This window comes from Bufo gargarizans, chromosome 1, assembly GCF_014858855.1.
Source record: "Bufo gargarizans isolate SCDJY-AF-19 chromosome 1, ASM1485885v1, whole genome shotgun sequence".
NCBI lineage: Eukaryota > Metazoa > Chordata > Amphibia > Anura > Bufonidae > Bufo > Bufo gargarizans.
In genome coordinates, this window is record NC_058080.1 from 643,008,434 (window position 1) to 643,032,313 (window position 23,880).

General features: G+C 44.4%; 1 protein-coding gene across 1 annotated transcript in view; it reads right to left on the minus strand.

The window, feature by feature from the left end:
* ADGRV1 (adhesion G protein-coupled receptor V1) overlaps window positions 1–23,880 on the minus strand; it is a 522,269-nt gene that overhangs the window by 178,803 nt on the left and 319,586 nt on the right. The window contains 3 exon segments of the mRNA XM_044282697.1: window positions 4,268–4,368; window positions 14,694–14,854; window positions 22,308–22,447. Of these exon segments, the coding sequence (XP_044138632.1) occupies window positions 4,268–4,368; window positions 14,694–14,854; window positions 22,308–22,447 (402 nt within the window).

A 23,880-nucleotide genomic window follows, 5' to 3' on the forward strand; every position in this document is an offset into this window, starting at 1 on the left:
TGAAAGGGTTAATCCGCCGGCATCATTGCATACAGCGATGCCGGCGGATGCAGCAGGGACCCAGCTATCAGTAACAGCCGGGCCATGCTGCGGATCGGGCGGGTGCAGGAGCTGCATCGCATCATGTACATGCATGTGAGGATGCGGCAAGAAGCAGCATTCCCTCACGTACATGTAAGTGAGAATGCGTGGACAGGTTAATAAATCCTTAGTAAAGATCATACATCAATTCATATCCAGAGTTATTATCAGATTATATAAAGCCACATATAGCATCCAAACGTTTCGGTCAAACAGTGCATATCCAGACCCACAATACGTGCCGATGGCCACAGATTCTGTTGACAAAGGTCACTGTGTAACCGAAACGTTTGGATGCTATATGTGGCTTTATATAATAGGATAATAACTCTGGATATGAATTAATTTATGATCTTTAGAGATGAGCACATTTCCGCTTATGAAATTCGCTCACACTTTGTTGGTAAAAGGTGAATTGCGTTATGGCTTCTGTTACCACGGACCATAACGCATTGCTCTTGGCAGGTTCGGCCAACAAAACACTAATGTGTATGAGGACTTTAATTGTGATGATCATAGTAAATTATTCAAAGAGGGGCCTAGGGGGAGTTATCTCTGAGCAGGGGCTGAGAGCAAACTTGGACTAGACGATAGAATGCATATAAGGTGATAAATGTGTCTAAGCTGAGGGGGGAGGGGTAAACAGTAGTTTTGGTGGCACTGGAAATAACATAGAAGGTTGCAAGTTCTCTTTAAAACCCCCAAAGTAACAGTAGCATTAAGGCCTCTTTCACACGGGCGTGTGCGCCCCATTGCCGTATTGCGGATCGCATTTGCGGATCCGCAATACACGGGTGCCGTTCCGTGGGCATTCTGCAAATCCGGAGATGCGGCACGGAGTGCTTCCGTGGGGTTTCGTCCCATACTTCCGTTCCGCAAAAAGATAGAACATGTTCTATCTTTTTGCGGAATGGCCGGATCGCGGACCCATTCAAGTGAATGGGTCCGCGATCCGTGCGGCTGCCCCACGGACTGTGCTCGTGCATTGCAGCCCGCATTTTGCGGGCCGCAGCACAACCGCGGGGCGCACACGCCCGTGTGAAAGAGGCCTATAGCTGTATGTCCTGAATGCATACACAGATAATTCTATTGACACGGCCTGCTGTGCACATAATGGAAGTGTGATTTATATTCTCTGTGTCTCTTGAACAGTACGGATCACGTTGTACACAAATATGTTGTGCAAGACTGTATTAAGTGTTTCCTGCCTGTGGCAAAACACACCTGAAATACCTGGCCCTCTAACTGAGCTCGGACTATACCTGCTGCACGCTCCGCTGCAGGATTTGGACCAGTGACTGTATAAACATTAGCTTTGTTCCACCACATAAGAAGAAACACCAGGACCCTGGTTGCTTATTATGGGATGTAACAGGCTGCAGTGCTTTTACTCTGAAATCATAGCTCACATATCACCCTGGGAATTCCCGAGATAGACGTAGCCTGCCGTGAAGAGGAGTAATGTGAAAGAAGGGAGATCTGCTGACAGTTCCTATGAGAAGTGCAGAACTTGGCAGACACATGAAGGACAAAAAGTTTGACAATGAGTTTTCATGTCATGTGAACTAAAAATTGCAAGGTGAAATGGAATGTGTCATCAGAAAATGACCTCTTGTTTTTCATAAAATTTTATGTTTTTGGGTGATTTTTTTATTTTTATTTTCCACATTCCTATCTATATAAAAAATAAAAAATAAATCCTAAAATCCTGCTGTTTTCACACTGGCCTGGTCAGTTTTCACACTTCCTGTTCTTTGAGAGCAACCACATGGGCCATAGACACAACAGACAGGAGGGGACACCATTGACTTTTATGGGAGAGTGTTCCAGGCATGCTCTGTGACCTGTGCAGAGGTCAGGGGGAGCAGACAAGCTGCAATATCATCTATTTTAAACGGTGGATCCCTGTGTGTTACTTGTCATTGTAATTCTGCCTGTGGTGATAAGGATAATAGCTACTGAAAAGTTACCTGTACAGAACAGAAAGCCTTGACATATTATTAGGCCTAGTGGCCAGTGTGAAAACTGCACAATTTTAGGTACTTTTGTTTTAAATATAGATAGTGACATGGAAAATGAAAACAAAAATCACCAAAAATGCAAAAAAAAAAAAAAAGTTTAACTTAAACAGCGATTTAAATAATAGGTAATTTTTTGGATGACACATTCCCCTTAGGCCTCATGCCCAGGACCGTATCCATTTTTCGGGCTGCTCGTTCATCAGGTGATCCTGTCGTTCCTCCTAAATTATCGTGCTGCGATCCCTCATCCTCATACTGTGAAGGAGATGGCTACATGTAAATACAGTCTCCTCCACTGAACAGGAATGCATCCTTCCCGACAATCGGCTTCACATTGCTCTGTCTAAAGGCACCTTTAGGAGCTTTCCATGTATACAGTTTTATGTACCTGGAAAAAGGTTAAACTGGTAGCCCAATTATATCAAGTAACAGCTTATCTACACCATCAATTGCTAAAATCAATTGGGTACAGACCACTGAGACCTGCACTGATTGCTCAAACAAACAGGTCACCGGGTGCTGTGCAGTTACATCAACTCAGCCCCATTCAGTTGACGGGAGTAATGCTGCAGAAAATTGCTAAAATGGCCTTGTGATGGGTTAGCTGGATCCATTCAGCAAGTGATGCACCTACCATTTCTGGGATATGCTTCCTCTTGCCATGGCTGGAACACCAGCTGAATCTCTTTCTGTGACGATAGTAATAAACTCTATTTGAAATCATTTGCAAATATCCCCAATTATTTTGTAGGGTTTAGCTACCTTTTTTATAGCACATACATACATAAAAAGGTCCAGATTTACTAATCCTGTAGATGTCTGAAGCTTAGGTAGGTTGTCTAGACCTGCACTGGATTTATCACCGGGGCTCACGCTGGATGATAAATGTGGTGCAGGGACAGACATTTTTCTCTGACTCCATACTAAGGCCTCATGCACACAACCATTTTTTTTTAAGGTCCGCAAAAACGGGGTCCGTAGGTCCGTGACCGTTTTTTCGTCCATGGGTCTTCCTTGATTTTCGGAGGATCCACGGACATGTCAAGTTTGCCATTGAAATGATAGGAAAAAACGGACACGGATCACGGACGCGGATGACAATCTTGTGTGCATCCATGTTTTTTCACGGACCCATTGACTTGAATGGGTCCGTGAGCCGTTGGCTGTGAAAAAAAAAGGACAGGTCATATTCTGGCACAGTGAATCTGGGTCAGTGTGTATCTGAAAGGCTCTATGTCTGTAGATAGGAACATGGAAATTAGGGCTCGCTTACATGACCGTTGGTGTCCCATTCCCGTATTGCGGACCGCATTTGCGGATCCGCAATACACGGGCACCGTTCCATTGTCATTCCGCATCACGGATGCAGACCTATTCATTTCAATAGGTCCGCAAATCTGGAGATGTGGAACGGTGCGGAACGGAAGCACGGAGCGGAACACTACGGAGTGATTTCTGGGGTTTCGTTCCGTGCCTCCGCCCCGCAAAAAGATAGAGCATGTTCTATCTTTTTGCGGAACGGAGGGATCGTGGACCCAGTCAAGTGAATGGGTCTGCGATCCCCATGCGCCTGCCCCACGGAAGGTGCCCTTACTTTGCTTTTCCTTGGTAGTGTCTGGTTGGGCCATCTATGATAAAACTAGGTCACTTTGTTTCGTGCATCCATAGGAAGTATCTAAACCTAGAACAGCATCCAGGAAAAACATCATCTTCAAGGAGCAATTGTTTAAAAAAAAAGCTTGGCAAAGAAAAAAACATTAACATCGACTATGCGTCATCCAGCACCTGATACCTACAGTTATTAAAGACACTATTTCCAGATTAAGAAAAAAAAAAAAGTTACATGGCTCAGCTGCCATAAATGACTATGCCATGAATAATAATGCATAACCTACTAGAAATCCAAATGCCAGATGAATCCTGTTATTTCTCAACTTGGTCAAATCATGTAGACCTCAAGTAGTTTACAACCCCTCATGATCCATACCATAACGCACAGGACACATCTGGCATGGCCTAATCCCATATCTACCATTTTCAACCTACATGTAGATGGTGGTCATAACCACTCGTTTTGGCCTGTGTTAAGAGAAGAGTTAATTTTCATGTACAGATGTGAAACTCCTGCTGAGCTCTACCATAACAATAAATGATGGTGGACTTACCTGAGTCCCTAGACAAGCCACCATCATATGAGTTAGGAGTTTAGCTGCAAACATGGAAGACCTTGTACAGAATAGCTGGGAAAGGATGGCCAAGGTAAAGCCTGCAGATAAAAAGAAGAAACATTGGTGCCCACAGAACGGTATTGGTAACAGGGCTGAATTTCATCTTGACCCTAACAGATCATAAATCTCTTATTGTATACTGTATAGCAGGAATGAATGCTGGTCTAATGGCTGATAAGGATCTATGGTCTTCAGAACTTGGAAAGTCCCATAAATCTTAAAGTGGTTGCCTGTGTTATTCATTCATTTATTTTCTTAAAGACAGAGAACCTATGAGAATAATAACAAGCATGTTATACATAGCATCTCAGCATCTCTGTTCCAGAGCTTAGTTTTCCTGAGTGCAGGGGTGACATGCTCATAAGCCGCACGTGACCACTGCAGCCAATCACTGGCCTCAGCGGTCTTGTGCCATACACCACTGAGGGCGGTGTTCGGCTACAGCGGTCACGTGCGATATATTGACACGTCATCACTTCAGCCACAGCATGATGTCATGACTGCGGCAGCGTGGAGCAGAGGAGTAGATCATTATTATTTTAACAGTGTCCCCACCATAAAAGTGATGTGAACAAGCCCTAACTTATAGTTTTCTTGCTCAAGTCTCAATTCATGTTAATTGCACATTTTTCAGTTTTTTCATTTTGTAAAAAAATGTTTTTATATACACCAAGCCCATACACAAGCAGATTGTGCCTTTGGAGTGTGAGGCGGGGCTCAAGGGTTGCATGTGACATACTTCAGAGCCTGTGCAAGTGCTCTTAGTGATTCTTCTCTGCGCCTGCGAAGTGTGCCCAGCTGTAGACTAGTGATGATCGAGCATGCTCAGCCAAACACCAGTTTGGCTCGAGCATCTCAATGCTCGGCACACGGCGGTATTCGAATACCGCATGTGCTCGAGCGCAATGCTCGAGTCTCCTCCCCGCACGTTTCTTGGCTGGTACACAGCCAATAAACGTGCAAGTAAGTACTGCCCTTACTGTAATGTCATAGCCATGTTGGTTACTGGCATTACAGTGATTGGCTGGCTGGAACACGTGATTAGGTGCTATATAGCACCCGATGACACGTGTTTGGCTCAGTCTTAGTCAGGGAGAGCTGTGCTGAGGAAGGGACAGACAGTGTAGGGAGTGATATAGGAATATTTTTATTAGAAAAACTTTTCAGAGACCCAAAAGTCCTTTCTAAGACTATTGTATGTGACAGCAGCAAAATATATTTTTAGCTCAAACTGCGCTAAATAGCTAAAACTTTACAGACCCAAAAGTCCTTTTAAGGACTATTGAGTGTGGCAGCAATATCTATTTTTAGCGCATCCTGCGCTAAATAGTGTACAATAGTTAGACCGCTGGAGACAGCGACATTAGCTGCGCCACATCTCCTGTGTAAAGTGTGGGCATCAAAAAAATATCTGACATCCAGTGTACTTTTTCTGTAGATGGTGTCCACTGCGGACAGTTAAATCATCTGCGCCACATCTCCTGTGTAATGTGTGCGCATTCCTAAAATATCTGTGACACCCAGTGTACCTTTTCTGTAAACTGTGTCCGCTGCGGACAGTGACATTAGCTGTGCCACATCTCCTGTGTAAAGTGTGTGCATCCCAAAAATATCTGTGACATCCAGTGTACTTTTTCCATAGACGGTCTCCACTGCGGACAGTGACATTAGCTGCGCCACATCTCCTGTGTATAGTTTGTGCATCCCAAAAATATCTGTGACATCCAGTGTACTTTTTCTGCAGACAGTGTCTGCTGAGGAAAGTGACATTACCAGTGCCACATCTGCAGTGTAATGTGTGCGCTTAAAAAATGTATCTGTGATATCCAGTGTACTTTTTCAATAGACGGTGTCCGCTTCTGACCGCTTCTGACAGTGACAATACCAGTGCCACATCTGCAGTGTATCGTGTGCACTTAAAAAATGTATCTGTGACATACAGTGTACTTTTTCAGAAGATGCTGTCTGTTTCTGGCAGTGACATTAGCTGTGCCACATCTCCAGTGTAACGTGTGCGCATCCCAAAAATATCTGTGATATCCAGTGTACTTTTTCCGTAGACGCTGCGGACAGTGACATTACCGGTGGTACCTCTCCTGTATAACATTTCTTCATCCCAAGTACCTGTGATATTCTCTGTAATTTATTCAAATACCGCATGTGCTCGAGCGCAATGCTCGAGTCTCCTCCCCGCACGTTTCTTGGCTGGTGCACAGCCAATAAATGTGCAAGTATGTACTGCCCTTACTGTAATGCCGTAGCCATGTTGGTTACTGGCATTACAGTGATTGGCTGGCCGGAACACGTGATTGGGTGCTATATAGCACCCGATGACGCGTGTTCGACTCAGTTATTGTCAGGGAGAGCTGTGCTGAGGAAGAGACAGACAGTGTAGGGAGTGATATAGGAATATTTTTATTAGAAAAACTTTTCAGAGACCCAAAAGTCCTTTCTAAGGCCCCATGCACACGGCCGTGTTTCACAGCCGTGTGCGGGCCGTGGAACCGCGGCCTGGATCTCTCCTGAGAGCAGGAGCGCACGGCGTCACTGGTTGCTATGACGCCGTGCGCTCCCTGCTGCCGCCGCAATACAGTAATACACTGGTATGATCTATACCAGTGTATTACTGTACTGTGCCGGCAGCAGGGAGCGCACGGCGTCATAGCAACCAGTGACGCCGTGCGCTCCTGCTCTCAGGAGGGATCCAGGCCGCGGTTCCACGGCCCGCACACGGCTGTGAAACACGGCCGTGTGCATGGGGCCTAAGACTATTGTGTGTGGCAGCAGCAAAATATATTTTTAGCTCAAACTGCGCTAAATAGCTAAAACTCTACAGACCCAAAAGTCCTTTTAAGGACTATTGTGTGTGGCAGCAATATCTATTGTTAGCACATCCTGTGCTAAATAGAGTACAATAGTTAGACCGCTGCAGACAGCGACATTAGCTGCGCCACATCTCCTGTGTAAAGTGTGCGCATCCAAAAAATATCTGACATCCAGTGTACTTTTTCCATAGACGGTGTCCACTGCAGACAGTGACATTAGCTGTGCCACATCTCCTGTGTAAAGTGTGCGCATCAAAAAAATATCTGTGACATCCAGTGTACTTTTTCCGTAGATGGTGTCCGCTGAGGACAGTTAAATCATCCGCGCCACATCTCCTGTGTAATGTGTGCGCATTCCTAAAATATCAGTGACACCCAGTGTACCTTTTCTGTAGACGGTGTCCGCTGCGGACAGTGACATTAGCTGTGCCACATTTCCTGTGTAAAGTGTGTGCATCCAAAAAATATCTGTGAGATCCAGTGTACTTTTTCTATAGACGGTCTCCATTGCGAACAGTGACATTAGCTGTGCCACATCTCCTGTGTATAGTTTGCGCATCCCAAAAATATCTGTGACATCCAGTGCACTTTTTCCATATACGGTGTCCGCTGCGGACAGTGACATTAGCTGCGCCACATCTCCTGTATAAAGTGTGCGCATGCAAAAAAACATCTGTGATATCCAGTGTACTTTTTCAATAGACGGTGTCCGCTTCTGACAGTGACATTACCAGTGCCACATCTGCAGTGTATCGTGTGCGCTTAAAAAGATTTATCTGTGACATACAGTGTACTTTTTCAGAAGATGCTGTCTGTTTCTGGCAGTGAAATTACCATTGCCACATCTCCAGTGTAACGTGTGCGCATCCCAAAAATATCTGTGATATCTAGTGTATTTTTTCCGTAGACGCTGCAGACAGTGACATTACCGGTGGTACCTCTCCTGAATAACGTTTCCTCATCCTGTGACATTCTCTGTAATTTTTTATTAGCCGCTGGTGACAGCATTGACATAATCTGCGGTATATCTCCTGTGTGAAGTTTTCACACCCCATATACCTTTTTAAACTTGTTTGCGCATACACTTCCAAATCCTATGCTACTGTATGTGTGACATACTTTCAAGAATATATAACATTTAATATGAAGAAGGCGAGCAGTAAGGGACGGGGAAGTGGCCGTGATGCTGATGGTGCATGCAGAGGCCGTGGCCCTGGGCGCGTTGAAATTGTGCCAGTTGCTAGAGCACAAGAAAAACAAGGGTGGCACAGAGGACACCACTTTTGAAGTCAGACCAGTGCGACCAGGTGGTCGGTTGGATTGCAGCAGATAATGCTTCCAGTCGGTTAAGCAGCATCCTGTCTTCCACCAAGTCTAGTCTCCGTAGCCACGGGTCTGGTCAACACAATCCTCACCCTGATCCTCCTTCCTCCCACCATGGAAAGTCTGGGCAAACAAGTGATCCCACACTCGGATATTCCGAGGAGCTCTGTTCAGCACCATTCCTTGATTTGTCCCTCTCGCCAAGCACGCTTGAAGAGGTACAGATCTTGTGTTCTGATTCCCAAACTCTTGAGCATCCACAGTCACAAGAAGATGACGGTGGGGAACGGCAATTACTGTATAATGAGGTGGATGATGATGAGACACAGTTGCTAAAAGGTCAACGGCAATTACTGTCTCGAGAGGTTAATGAAGAGGATGAGACACAGTTGTCAATCACTGAGGTTGTGGTTAGGTCAACAAGTCAGGAGGATGAGCAGAGTGAGGAAGTGGAAGAGGAGGTGGTGGACGATGAAGTCACTGAACCAACCTGGGAAGGTGGAAAGCTGAGTGAGGACAGCAGTACAGAGGGGCAGGGATCTGCAGCACTGCAACAGGCTGGAAGAGGCAGTGGGTTGCCAAAAGGGAGAAGGCGGACAACACCAAACAGGCCCGCAACTGTTCCATGGAGCACCCCCTTGCGGAAATATCTCTTGCCAACGGGTAGGTGTTCCGCATTATGGCGCTTTTTTGAGGAAAGTGTGGATGACAAAAGAATAGTAGTTTTTAACCCGTGCTGCCCTTAAATGAGCCAGGGCATAAACACTAGCAACCTCACCACCACCAGCATGATCCGTCACATGGCATCCAAGAACCGTAATTGGGAAGAACGCCTGGGTCCACAATCTGTGTCTGCGGGTCACACCACTGCATCCTCTTCCCCTGTGTTACGTGCTGGCCAATCCCCTGTCGAAGGCACAGGCCCGAGTGCCTACCGCCCTGCACCTGGACCTTCGCAAGCACCATCAGCGACCACATCCACTTCCGCGTCCCAGCGCAGCGTCCAAATGTCCTTACCCCAGGCATTTGAATGCAAGCACAAATACCCAGCCACCCACCCATAGGCTGTAGCACTAAATGTGCAGCTTTCCAAATTACTGGCCCAGGAAATGTTGCCATTTAGGTTTGTGGACACTTAGGCCTTCCGCAGCCTGATGTCGGCGGCCGTCCCGCGTTACGCAGTCCCTAGCCACTATTTTTCAAGGTGTGCCGTGCCCGTCTTACACCAACATGTGTCCCGTAACACACACGTGCCCTGACCAACGCAGTTACTGGGAAGGTCCACTTAACTACGGACACATGGGCAAGTCAATTCGCAATTCGGCCAGGGATGCTACATTTCCCTGATGGCACACTAGGTGAACGTTGTGAAGGCTGGGAGCGAGTCATACCCTGAGATGGCACAGGTGCTAACGATGCCAAGGATTGCGGGCCCTAGGTCGATCAGGGTTTCCGCCAGCACCTACGTTAGTGGCTCCAACCCCTACTTCTCCTCCTCCTCTTCCACTTCTACCTCCGAATTGTCACTGTACAACACCAGTCAGCCATCAGTCGGTAGCTGGAAGCAGTGTAGCACTGTAGTGGGGGAGCAGCAACAGGCCGTGCTGAAGCTAAAATGCTTAGGGGACAAACAGAACACCACCACAGAGCTGTGGCTAAGGAAAAGAGACCAGACTGAGCTGTGGCTCTAGCCACTCAACCTACAACCAGGCATGGTTGTGTCTGATAATGGCTGTAACTTGGTGGTGGCTATGGAGCTCGGCGAGCTCACACACATCCCATGCCTAGCCCACGTCTTAAACTTGGTGGTTCAGCAGTTTCTCAAAACCTACCCCAATTTGCCTGAGCTACTGGTGAAGGTGTGCCGTGTGTGTGCACATTTCCGCAAGTCATCGACAGCTTCAGCCGGTCTGCCAGCTCACCGGCTGTTGTGAGACATGAGCACACGCAAGAACTCAACGTTACATATGTTGGCCAGGCTTTGTGAGCAGCAGAGGGCAGTAGTGGAATACCAGCTGCAACATGGTTGTCGCCTTTCCAGTCAGTTTCCGCTATTCACAAGCGAGGAATGGGCATGGATGTCTGACCTCTGTGAGGTTTTAAGAAACTTTGAGGTATCAACACAGATGGTGAGCGGCGATAACGCTATTATCAGCGTAACCATCCTACTTCTGTGTCTACTCAAACGCTTGCTGCTCACAATTAAGGACGACGCGTTGCATGTGGAAAAGGTGGAAATGGGGGAAAACATTATACAGGGTGATAGCCAGACCATCCTAAGTTTGTCTTCTCAGCGCAAATTGGACGATGAAGAGGACGAGGAGCAGGAGACGGTTGCCTCCGCTACAGAGGGTAGTACCCATGGAAGTTTAATTCCATCTGTTCTGCGTGGGTGGGCAGAAGAGGAGCAAGAGGATGAGGAGATTGAGAGTCATCCTTCTGATGACGACAGCAAAGTCTTGCCTGTTGGTACTCTGGCACACATGGCTGACTTCATGTCTTCCTTTCCCCCGACCCGCGCCTTATATGCATTTTAGACAACACGGATTACTGGTTGTTCACCCTTCTCGACCCCCGCTACAAAGATAACTTATCATCTCTCATCCCTCTAGTGGAGGACGAGCAAAACGGTGCAATACCAGAAGGTCCTTGTTTAAAAATTGTTCAAAATATTTACAGCTGACAACGCTGGCGGCAGAGTCCGTAGTTCCTTGGGCAACTGAGGAGGGAAGACAAGGTGAACACACAGCAGTTTCAACAGAGGCAGGGCAACACTCTCCAAAGTCTGGGACAATTTCATGACACCCTGCCAGCACCCTCACCCTTACCCTGATGCGCAACCTACTGTCACAAGGAGGGAAACATTTTGGAAGATGGTGAAGGAGTACATAGCAGACCATGTCAGCTTCCTCAATAATCCCTCAGTGTCTTACAAATACTGGGTGTCTAAGCTGGACATATGGCACGAACTGGCACTCTACACCTTGGAGGTGCTGGCCTGCCCTGCCGCCAGCGTTTCATCTGAGCGGGTATTTAGTGCTGCTGGTGGCATTATAACAGATAAGCGCATCCGCCTGTCAACTGAAAATGCTGACAGGTTGATTCTTCTAAAAATGAAAAAGGCCTGGATTGACCATGACTTCTCAACTCAACCAGAGGAAAGCTGATGAACATAAAGGCACTTTAAATGTGTTGTTTATAATGTACTGAATACACTGTATTTCCATGAACCCCTTCCACCACAAACAAGGGTATATGGTTGAATCTTCCTTTTCTCCTCCTCCTCCTCTTCCATCATATCAACATGCCTATTTGTCGCATATAATGCCCTCACATACAGTACAGACCAAAAGTTTGGACATACCTTCTCAAAGAGTTTTCTTTTTTTTCTTGACTATGAAGGCATCAAAACTATGAATTAACACTGTGGAATTATATACATAACAAACAAGTGTGAAACAACTGAAAATATGTCATATTCTAGGTTCTTCAAAGTAGCCACCTTTTGCTTTGATTACTGCTTTGCACACTCTTGGCATACTCTTGATGAGCTTCAAGAGGTAGTCACCTGAAATGGTCTTCCAACAGTCTTGAAAGAGTTCCCAGAGATGCTTAGCACTTGTTGGCCCTTTTGCCTTCACTCTGAGGTCCGGCTCACCCCAAACCATCTCGATTGGGTTCAGGTCCGGTAACTGTGGAGGCCAGGTCATCTGGCGCAGCACCCAGTCACTCTCCTTCATGGTCAAATAGCCCTTACTTTCAAAGTTTTCCTAATTTTTCGGCTGACTGACTGACCTTAATTTCTTAAAGTAATGATGGCCACTCGTTTTTCTTTACTTAGCTGTTTTTTTCTTGCCATAATACAAATTCTAACAGTCTATTCAGTAGTACTATCAGCTGTATATCCACCTGACTTCTCCTCAATGCAACTGATGGTCCCAACCCCATTTATAAGGCAAGAAATCACACTTATTAAACCTGACAGGGCACACCTGTGAAGTGAAAACCATTTCAGGTGACTACCTCTTGAAGCTCATCAAGAGAATGCCAAGAGTGTGCAAAGCAGTAATCAAAGCAAAATGTGGCTACTTTGAAGAACCTAGAATATGACATATTTTCAGTTGTTTCACACTTTTTTGTTATGTATATAATTCCACACGTGTTAATTCATAGTTTTGATGCCTTCAGTGTGAATGTACAATTTTTTATAGTCATGAAAATAAAGAAAACTCTTTGAATGAGAAGGTGTGTCCAAACTTTTGGTCTGTACTGTACATGCCCTCGCATATAATGTTTTACAGGGTCAGCTCACCTGCAAGCACTTGCAAATAAGGCCAGATTTATCATTCTGTGGAGTGGAGTGGAGTTACATCTTACTCTACTTTTAAATATGTCCAAAGTCACTTTTGGCTAAGTCAGATTTATTAATAGTCCTTTAATACTGTGATAAATGTGGTTTGACAGTAGCAGTTTCCTTCAGTAAACGGCTTTACAAAAGTCATATGTTCTATTTAAAAGTCGCATAAGATAAGCATGGTCCTCACTGGAGTGAAATTGCACAATTTTTTACGACTTTTTTTAATTGTCGCAATAGTAAATCTGTCTAGAGATTCATTTACATAAGAAATCACGCCCATTTTGAGAAAACTAGAGTGCATAGCGCAGAGCCAATAAAAGTCGCCAATTTTTGTGCAGTTTTAATGATTGCGTAAAAATTTGCGACTTTTTCACTCCATTATTTTGACTTGAGCTAATGATAAATCTGGCCCTAATGTTTTACAGGGTCAGCTCACCTGCAAGCCCTCACCTACAATCTTTTACAGGGTCAGGTCACCTGCAGGTAGTCACATATAATTTTTTAGAGGGTTCGCTCACCAGAAGGCCCTCACCTACAATCTTTTACAGGGTCAGCTCACCTGCAGGCCCTCACCTACAATTCTTTACAGGGTCAGCTCACCAGCAGGCCCTCGCATATAATTTTTTACAGGGTCAGCTCACCTGCAGGCCCTCACATATATAATTTTTTAGAGGGTCAGCTCACCAGCAGGCCCTCACCTACAGGCCCTCGCATATCATGTTTTACAGGGTCAGCTCACTTGCAGGCCCTCGCTTATGTTTTACAGGGTCAGCTCACCAGCAGGCCATCAATCATAATTTAGCAAGGGTGTATGATGCCCTCCTTTATGTGTAATAAAGGGTGTATTGGAGTGCCAGTTTCTATCAATTTTTGGGTAGCCCTTTCACTTAGTGCATAGGCTTTATGAGTGTAGGAGTCCCACTACCCAAACAATTGTACCACAATGTGAATGAGGCCCACCTTTATGTGATATACAGATTGAAACTTAGTGCCTTGTAATTTTTGGCAGCACTTGCACTTTATATACACAAGTAAATATGCAGGAAAGAATGTTTCCTCTAAAATCGATTTTATATTCGGTTTGGTGCGTATTATTGTCAGTCTGTAAAAGTGGCGTACTACTCTGACAACATCGTTCCCAGCAGCGACCTGGGAGTCCAAGATGGATCCAGACATCCTCCCCATGCTGTTCCCGAACCAATTCAGTGGTGTTTCCTTCAATTTCTGACATTTTTCTATGAACCAGACACCCTCCCCTCTTCAGAGCAGAGGGTGCCTGGTTTAATGCTCGGGTTCTCCCATTGACTTCCATTGTGCTCGGGTGCTTGGTAGAGCACCCGAGCATCCCGAGGTCTTCGGCCCGAGCACCCAAGCACTTGGGTGCTCGATCAACACTACTGTAGACTGTTAGACTTCAGAGGAGCAAACATCTGGGGACCATGAGTATACTGGAATGGGCGTTGAGAAGAATCTCAAACGGTGCTTGCACAGGATCTCGGGCCCATCATGTCTGACATCTGCTGGTTTATAGATGTTAAGCGGCAGTAAACACGCTGTCTAGTGGCACGGCAAGCCTGATGCTCTGCCACCCCTTTGACTTCAATGGCACAATTTGCAAAAACAAAAGCATTTTTAGTGCAAAAAACACATGACTTTTGTCTACCGGAAAGTTGCTGTAGAGGCTTTGCTAAATTTCCCCCCATGTTTATAACACTGTACCCTTGGGTAAGCTTTGCTCACAGGCAGGGTAGGGACATCCTATATAAATGTGTTCAGCTTCTTCTGAATCATTGCATATAATAAGTATAATGATAACTTAATTGCAGCAGGTTTACAATATAAACATACATCCACTAACCAGAAATGCATATAAATCCAGCACAAAAGAAGGCTTCATTGTAGGAGGAGAGCTTGTCAGTATGAGCATGTACAGCATAGGAGGACATATGAGTACAAGCACATTCCACATACTGTGTCGTGTCGGCCACCACTCTGCACAACTGGCCATTTGACAGCCACCTACAAAACAAAATGCACTGATTTATTAACTCTTTCACAGTAGCCGTGTGTAGTTCAAAGGAATGTGTCACCAGGAAATGGCCTATTGTTTAACTGAATCATGTTTAACATATTTTTTTATTTATTGATGATGTTATATTTAATTTTCCACGTTAATATCTATATTTAAACAAAAACCATAAAATCCTTCAGTTTTTTCACCAGCCACTAGACCTAACAATAGGGGCTATTGGTGTGTACAGATCACTTTACTGCAGTTATCTGCTTATCATTACAGGCAGGATTACAATGGCATATATCACCTGTGTGTATATATAACACCGGATCCACCATTCACAATAGGGGATTGTCAAAACGTGTCATCTCCCTCCTGACCTCTCCTGCCTAGAAAACTCTCCCATAGAAGTTAATGAGGTCCCCTCCTGTCCATTGTGTCTATGGCCCATGTGGCTGCAATAAAGAAATTATCTACATGCTGTTAAGAACAGCTCAGGCAATATGGCCGACCCCATAATCATGTTTAGAAAATAGAATTAAAATAATCTGTTTTCAAAAAATAAAAACAGATTAGCAAAAAAGGAGATGTGTTGCTCTCTAGTTTTAACTGGTAGAAAAAAAACTCTTGGCAACACATTCCCTTTAAGCACTTTAGCCTTGGTGAAGCTTACAAATTTCTAATACGGCACCGATAGTGACTGCCTGCTGGGACCCGAGGGCATGAAGACACTGTTGACAGGCCTCATTCCCATAGTGCAGGTCACTGAGTTTGCATAGCTTCAGGGTAGGAACTATTTTCGTTCACTTCAGCTTGCAAGGAATACCAGAGTGTCAGCAAAAGGGGCTATTAATATAATACACGGAAAGGACTGGGTGACATAGCCATTTTCTCCTTAATCATTTACAGTCAATACAAAGTACAGCTCTACAGAGAATGCCCTTAATCTCACATTTTATAGCTCTAGTCTAGACAATTAAATGGCAAGTGCACCCTTCCTAATTGTTCCACTTTTTGCCAAAACTTAAAAAAAAAAATATGTTGGTCCAGTAACTACTTTATTTCATATCTCCAGTTCTGAGATCCTTTAGAAACATTTACAGTATATACATAATTGTGATTGACAGCAGGTCTTACTATAAGCTTTTCATTTACAAGCTTTCTACTTTATATGATGTGCAGGGCTGCCAACCGTCTAGGAATTCCTGGACAGTCTGTTAAAATAGGCGACTTTTTCCTGGTGTCCGTGAAAAAAACTGACGTGTCCGTAATTTCTTGGGGCCGGTGATTCTTGACCAGGTTATTGTGGTAAGTAATATTTCCAGTTAATGCTGGTAATGAGTTCTTATCAGTATACTGAGCTATAGACCTGTATGGCCCCTTTCACACGGGCGAGTTGTGTGAAAATCGCAGCATGTTCTATGGTGAGAGCAATGACATCATCAAAAGTCCTTTTGCAGGTCCTGCAGGAAGAAGAAAGAAGACTATACCGTCTGCGCGATCAAGTGAATGAGGTGAGTACTTTTTTTATTATTTTTTAACCCTCAAGGGACATTTTACTTAGCATTCTGTATTAAAGAATGCTATTATTTTCCATTATAACCATGTTAGAAGGGAAAATAATAATATCAACAGAACACCTAACCCAAACTTAAGTGAAAAAGTCCGGGTTCCAGTCTGGGTACCACATTCAGTTTTTTATCACGCGCGTGCAAAATGCATTGCACTCATGCGGAAAAAACTGAACAATGAAACGCAATTGCAGACAAAACTGACTGAAATTGCTTGCCTACTCGCGCAGGTTTGCCGCAATGCACCCTGAACGCATCCGGCCCTCACCTGCGACGCCCGTGTGAAAGAGGCCTATTACTTATATTCCTTATTATTCATTATGAGTTTGCAATTTGTCCCCAAAAATGTTGTCAGTCTGTTTAATAGCTGTATGGTAAATATTCAATACTGAGCAGAGAAATCTGTCGCTACTTAAAGGGGTTGTCCAACAAAAAATAGTCGACAGTTTTTAAAACAACATCTGGATCTGAATACTTTTGTAATTGCATGTAATAAAAAAATTGGGATAGACAGTTTTTCCATAAAATATATCTGTATAGCGCCACCTGTCTTTGTTCTTTTTCTTATTTCTTTGTCCAGCTCACTAAGGCTACTTTCACACTAGCGTTCGGGTGTCCGCTTGTGAGCTTCGTTTGAAGGGGCTCACAAGCGGCCCCGAACGCATCCGTCCAGCACTAATGCATTCTGAGTGGATGCGGATCCGCTCAGAATGCATCAGTCTGGCAGCGTTCAGCCTCCTTGCAGCGTTCGGGTGTCCGCCTGGCCGTGCGGAGGCGTGCGGATCCGTCCAGACTTACAATGTAAGTCAATGGGGACGGATCCGTTTGAAGATGACACACTATGGCTCAATCTTCAAACGGATCCGTCCCCCATTGACTTTTAATGTAAAAGTCTGGACGGATCCGTTCAGGCTACTTTCACACGTAGAAATTTTTTTACAATATAATGCAGACGGATCCGTTCTGAACGGAGCCACCGTCTGCATTATATGAGCGGATCCGTCTCAGACGGATCCGCTCTGAACGCTAGTGTGAAAGTAGCCTTAGAAGGCCGCACATGCTCAGTTTCATCCTTCAACTGCCTCCTCAGCTGTGATAGGTAGAGCTGAGACACGCCCCCTGAGCTGCAGCAGAAAAGACACTCCTCTTGAGCTATCAGCTTGATATAAATCTAGCAGAGCAATAAATGGGGAGATCTCTGGATCCATGTGAGGTACAGGGCTGGATGTAATAAGATTGTTATGTATTATATGACGTATCATTTTCATTTTTTACATTAATTATGGGATAACCCCTTTAAAGGGGGTGCCTCATGAAAAATATTCAACATTTTCCAAAACAGCACCTGGATCTGAATACTTTTGTAATTGCATGTAATTATAAATTTAGTATAGCCACTGAGTTATTCAATGAAATCTATCAGTATAGCGCCACCTGCTGTTTGCTCTGTTTCTAATTTCTCTGTCCTGCTCACTGAGACGGAAGCAAATGCTCGTTCCATCCTTCAACTGCTACCAGCTTCAGCAGAAAGGAATCACTCCCTAAGCTGACAGCTTGATATAAATCTAGCAGAGCAATGAATGGGGAGATCTCTGGATCCATGTGAGGTACCGGGCTGGTTCTAGCTTTTTTTAGAAAGAGATTGACATGTACTAGACTTTGTACGGTTTTCATTTTTTACACTATTCCTGGGATTACCCCTTTAAGCTGGGCGTGCACATTAAATTAATGTCAACCGAACCCACTAATTTCATCTTGTCTGGCTGACCATTTAATGTGTATGGGGGCCTCCAGACTCTGAATGCAGAAGGATTGGACACTTGGACTTCAACATGCCTGATCCTTCTCTTTTGGGGAGATAAGCTGCTGCCAGACAATTCCTCTCCGCTCTTCCCATTCGCAACACATGCATGCTCGAGTTGAGTGGGAGGATTAGCAGTAATAACTGGCAATCAAAAATGTATGATCAGCTTTAGGAATCTTCCATTAGCTGCTGTTGACAGATCTTATCATGGTGTCAGTCTTATTCTAAATATGGCAAGATTGTGTATCTCAGTTCAATAGAACATGGACATCTAAGAAGTCTGGTTAGCACATACAGTGGATATAAAAAGTCTACACACCCCTGTTAAAATGTCAGGTTTCTGTGATGTAAAAAAATTAGACAAAGATAAATCATTTCCACACTTTTCCCACCTTTAATGTGACCTATAAACCTCATAACTCAATTGAAAAACAAACTGAAATCTTTTAGGTGGAGGGAAGAAAACAAACAAAAAAATAATAATGTGGTTGCATAAGTGTGCACACCCTCTTATAACCGGGGATGTAGCTATTTTCAGAATTAAGCAATCACATTCAAAATCATGTTAAATAGGAGTCAGCATACACCTGCCATCATTTTAAGTGCCTCTGATTAACCCCCAAATAAAGTTCAGCTGCTCTAGTTGGTCTTTCCTGAAATTTTCTTAGTCACATCCCACAGCAAAAGCCATGGTCCACAGAGAGCTTCCAAAGCATCAGAGGGATCTCATTGTTAAAAGGTATCAGTCCAGAAAAGGGTACAAAAGAATTTCCAAGACATTAGATAGACCATGGAACACAGTGAAGACAGTCATCATCAAGTGGAGAAAATATGGCACAACAGTGACATTACCAAGAACTGGACGTCCCTCCAAAATTGATGAAAAGACGAGGAAAAAACTGGTCTAGGAGGCTACCAAGAAGCCTACAGCAACATTAAAGGAGCTGCAGGAATATCTGGCAAGCACTGGCTGTGTGGTACATGTGACAACAATCTCCCATATTCTTCATATGTCTGGGCTATGGGGTAGAGTGGCAAGACGAAAGCCTTTTCTTATGAAGAAAAACATCCAAGCCAGGCTACATTTTGCAAAAACACATCTGAAGTCTCCCAAAAGCATGTGGGAAAGGTGTTACGGCCCAAAGCATACATCCAAATCAGCAAAGGATTGGCTTCACCAGAAGAAGATTAAAGTTTTGGAATGACCCAGCCAGAGCCCAGACCTAAATTCGATTGAAAATCCATGGGGTGATCTGAAGAGGGCTGTGCACAGGAGATGCCCTCGAAATCTGACAGATTTGGAGTGTTTTTGCAAAGAAGAGTGGGCAAATCTTGCCAAGTCAAAATGTGCCATGCTGATAGACTCATACCCAAAAAGAGTGCTGTAATAAAATCAAAAGGTGCTTTAACAAAGTATTAGTTTCAAGGGTGTGCACACTTATGCAACCATATTTTATTTTTATATTTTTTCTTCCCTCTACCTAAAAGATTTCAGTTTGTTTTTCAATTCAGTGGTACAGTTATAGGTCTGAGATGATTTATCTTTGTCAAATTTTTTTACATTACAGAAACCTGACATTTTAACAGGGGTGTGTAGACTTTTTATATCCACTGTATATAATACCTAGGGGGACCATATTTTGGTTTAAAAAAGAGGACACTTAGGGCAGGACGCACTCATAAGTAATAGAGCCTGCCCTGCGGCGCCCTCTCCTGGTTGGATTTTTTTTTTTTAGGTTTCAGAAAGAGAACATGTCTAGGAAAAAGAGGACATATGGTCATCCTAATAATACCGCTACCTAATAGCTGTATTAATGTATTACCGTAATACCTGTATTCACGTATTAACCATCAATGCTGCAGTAGGTATTCGTTAAAGAGACTAGTGCTTTTCACAGACTCATTAAAACCACAGAAAAGCAGACCCTTGGCAGCAGCTTGTTGACCCTTTCCAGATAGCAATGAAGATACACTGTGAAGATGCTAGACTGCACATTTGCTTACTAGAGAACCATTGTTAGCCCAGAGCACTCTCAGCACCGAGCTTCTCTTTCTAATATTAGGTACGTCAGTCATATGAACAGATCTTGTTAGTGTCTTTTTAACAGATTTGAGCACATGAGAGGCCCCATTAAATGAAACCACCAGCTTCACGTGGAACCCCCATCTGTACTTTACATGATGATCCCTCAAGATTTTGGTGAGAGGGGCAAACTCCTTTCACTTGGCCAGCATTGTCTTGGAGAGATCTAAGTAGATAGAAATACCTGAAGATATCTGTTGGCGTGAGGTCTTGCCTTAGGGCTCAGAGGAAAGAATCCTTGATTGTGTAGAAATGAATTCTTGATGTTAAGTCACAAGGTAGGGAAACATCCAGACCTTGCGGTTTCGGCAGCCTGTGGATACGATCAATAATCAGGTCCCTGTCGGTGGCCGTCAGCAATGCTGCTTTGAGGAGCTCCTTAAGCACGGGTTTTCTCATATTATTACGGTGGTGCCGGTCTTCCAAATCATGCAATTAAGGTGTGAGTTTGGCAATGACTTCCTCCATGGCCTCATGGGCGTCTATGAGAGGGTCTCTAACATTGGACGCATGATATCCTCAGTGAGGTGAGCGGCAGGTTGCCCTTCATGCTCCGACCTTATGGCGCCAATGGAGGCATTCGGTGAGGCTGCTGGCGTGGCAGTAGAGGATATAGGAGAGCACGCTGGCGGTGTCGCTCTGCCTAGGCCCGAACCGCTGGAGCCTGACTTGCCGAAAAACTCTATTTCGCCGGGGCCGGATGCCTTTTAACTGTCCCCATGTCAGTTGAGCTTTGGAGATGCACCGAGCTTAGTCTGGGTGGCGAGGCGAGCCGCTGTGAGCAACTTTGCAGTGTATGGGTCTAGATCAAGTAGATCAAGCACCCGGCGCCATCAGCGTGCAGGCCATGCCCCCCCCCCCGTGTCTTTTTAACAGATAACATGAGAGTGAATGAGGATAAAATCCGAGCCAGGGACGGCTCTCTAAACAAAGGGAAAAAAGGCTAAAAAAGGCTAATATGCACAGTAGGCATCCAAGGGTTTTATATGGTGTGTAAAAATACATAATCAAGTGTAAACAACATGTACCGAGGGACTGTCACCATTACTGATATGTCTGTTTTGGGAAATACTTGTATAACGAATAAAACTACAATTCTGGTGCGTTTTACTTTAGATTTATGCATTGTGCCATCCTTCTGTTATTTCTCCTAGTAATTTAAGATTAAATTGGTAACTGAGTTTTACCATTCTCACTGTCAAATTGGTCTGTCCTTATGCGGTCACACAAAGCTGCGCAGGATCACATTAGGCTGCTGTGCAGCAGGCTCTTCCGCCAGAGAACAGCCTGGCAGAGCTCTCTGGAACCATCATAGCCGGATGTCACCTCAATGTCTACCGGCCCCATTGACTATAATAGGGATTTGTTCTGTGGATCAATATAGCAGGATTACAGGTTGGACTTGATGGACTTTTGTCTTTTTCCGACCTCAACAACTATGTAACTATGTAAGGATCTGGCAGAAATCCGGTCTCTCCCTGGCAAAAATATGCCAGGATTCGGACGGACAAAAAACGCTGCACACAACGGATCCAGACAGCTGCAGCAGGCTGTTCTCTGCCGGAACAGCCTGTCGGAGACCATAGCGCTAGTGTGAAACTAGCCTTAACTGATAAGAACCAAATTTCCTGTTCGGTGTTCAATGTTAATGGCCGTGCAGTAACCTGCAAACTTTGCGGCTATTAACAACGAACACCGAAAAAATGATACAATTCTAATCAGTTAATATGATCCCCCTGAGGTTTGTACTGCCACATGGTACTCGGCCACGTGTCCCAACTGTGGCACGGCTGCAATGTATGGCTGTAACCTTTGGGTCTACAGAGACACACCCCTAATCAGTGACACCCTGTTGTTAATTCATTATTTATTTTGCTTGGAAGAATAACAAGAATACGGCACAAGACAGTTCTGAGAAAATTGGGAAATACAACTACTTCTTTAATAATTCTTGTACTGAGAATGGAAGATATGTCTATTAAATGAAACTAAAAAGGTACCTTTCTCCCGCCTGGTTCCACAGAAGACATAGTGACATGCGTGGAATGATGCGACCACCAGCTGTATTTATTCTATAGATGACCTCATTGCTATCGGCTAAGCGGTGAGAACGGTTAACCTTCAAACTCACTGATAAAATCTGCAGTTAGACAAATAAGAACAGTAAATTATTAGTCAAATATAACCAAAATGCCTTGAAAATACATTCAATTGCATCCTCCATTGCAAAAAAGGATATCTTTTACATGGGCAGTCTGAACAGGCAATTATTGGGAACATACTGATCATTAAAGGGGTTGTCCACTTTCTGGCTAAAGTTGACCTACAAGGCACTTACTAGTATAGCCTTTGTTGGTATTCTATGCCGTTTGCTTCAGTATATTTCAGAAGCTGTGTCCCCTTGTTGGGCAAATCTTCTGTGCTGTCCGCATAGAGGCCCAGCTGCTGATGGGGGGGTCATGTGACCAGACACATGACTCAGCCTCCTCCAATCAAACACACTGCACCTGTACTAAATTTCCAACAGTGCAGCTGCAGACGCAGGTGCAATTTATTTGAATGGAGGAGACTGAGTGACTTACTCTCAGTGGCCATTTTATGGACAGGACTTCTGTGCAGGCAGCCGAAAATACTTGGACAACAAAAGGTCATAGCTTATGGCATACAGACAATGGCTACAAAGGCTATATTAGTAAGTGACAGATGTGATATAGTCACAAATACTGATCAACAGCAGTCAGAAAGACTACATAAGCAGAAAGAACGATTTCATGTGCCGTAGGAATGATACAATCACCCGATCAATAAGCATTTGGTCATTCAGTGGGTGACAGGTGGCACATTTACACAGGGCAATTATTGGGAATAAGCGCTTCTAGGAACACTGGTTCCCAATAATTGCTCTGATTGCTGGTCTGTGGGAAAGCACCTTTGCCGAATCGTGGTATTGCCAATCTAGGGAGTAAGAAATGGGAGGACGTTAGCTTTATCTATCACATGCCAACTGACTGACATGGGGCGTAATAAGCGCTTGGAAAATAATCTCACTGTATAACCCCCAAGATATTGACTCATATCCATTTAGTGACTCCTTAAACCATCACATCTACTGGTAAACACCAGTTCTCCACTGTTATGACCCCTATTAGACAGGACTTTAGTTATGTATAGCTCTTGTTTAACAAGCCAGGGATATTTTCTTGGAAAAAACTTTAAATGGCTTCTACTAGACCAGAAAGCTCTTTTCATAAGGCCAAGCAAGTTGCAAGGGTTAAAAAATAAAATAAAATACTCCCCTGTCACTGACACTCTGGTTCCAGTGCCAAGTACCCAGTCCAGCAGCAGAGGAGAAGTGTGACATGTCAGTTACCCGCACATCACCAATGCAGACTAATCATAGATGTGTGCAGACAGGGCATGTGACCACTGCCAACTCTGAGGCCACTGACTGGCAGACAGGGGGGACATGTGTGTACAATTCATATCATATTTCCAGTCCAGCCAGGAACTGGTAACAGAGAAGAAGGGAGCTTAGTGCTAGGACTGGATTGCCATTGACAAGTTTGTCTTTTT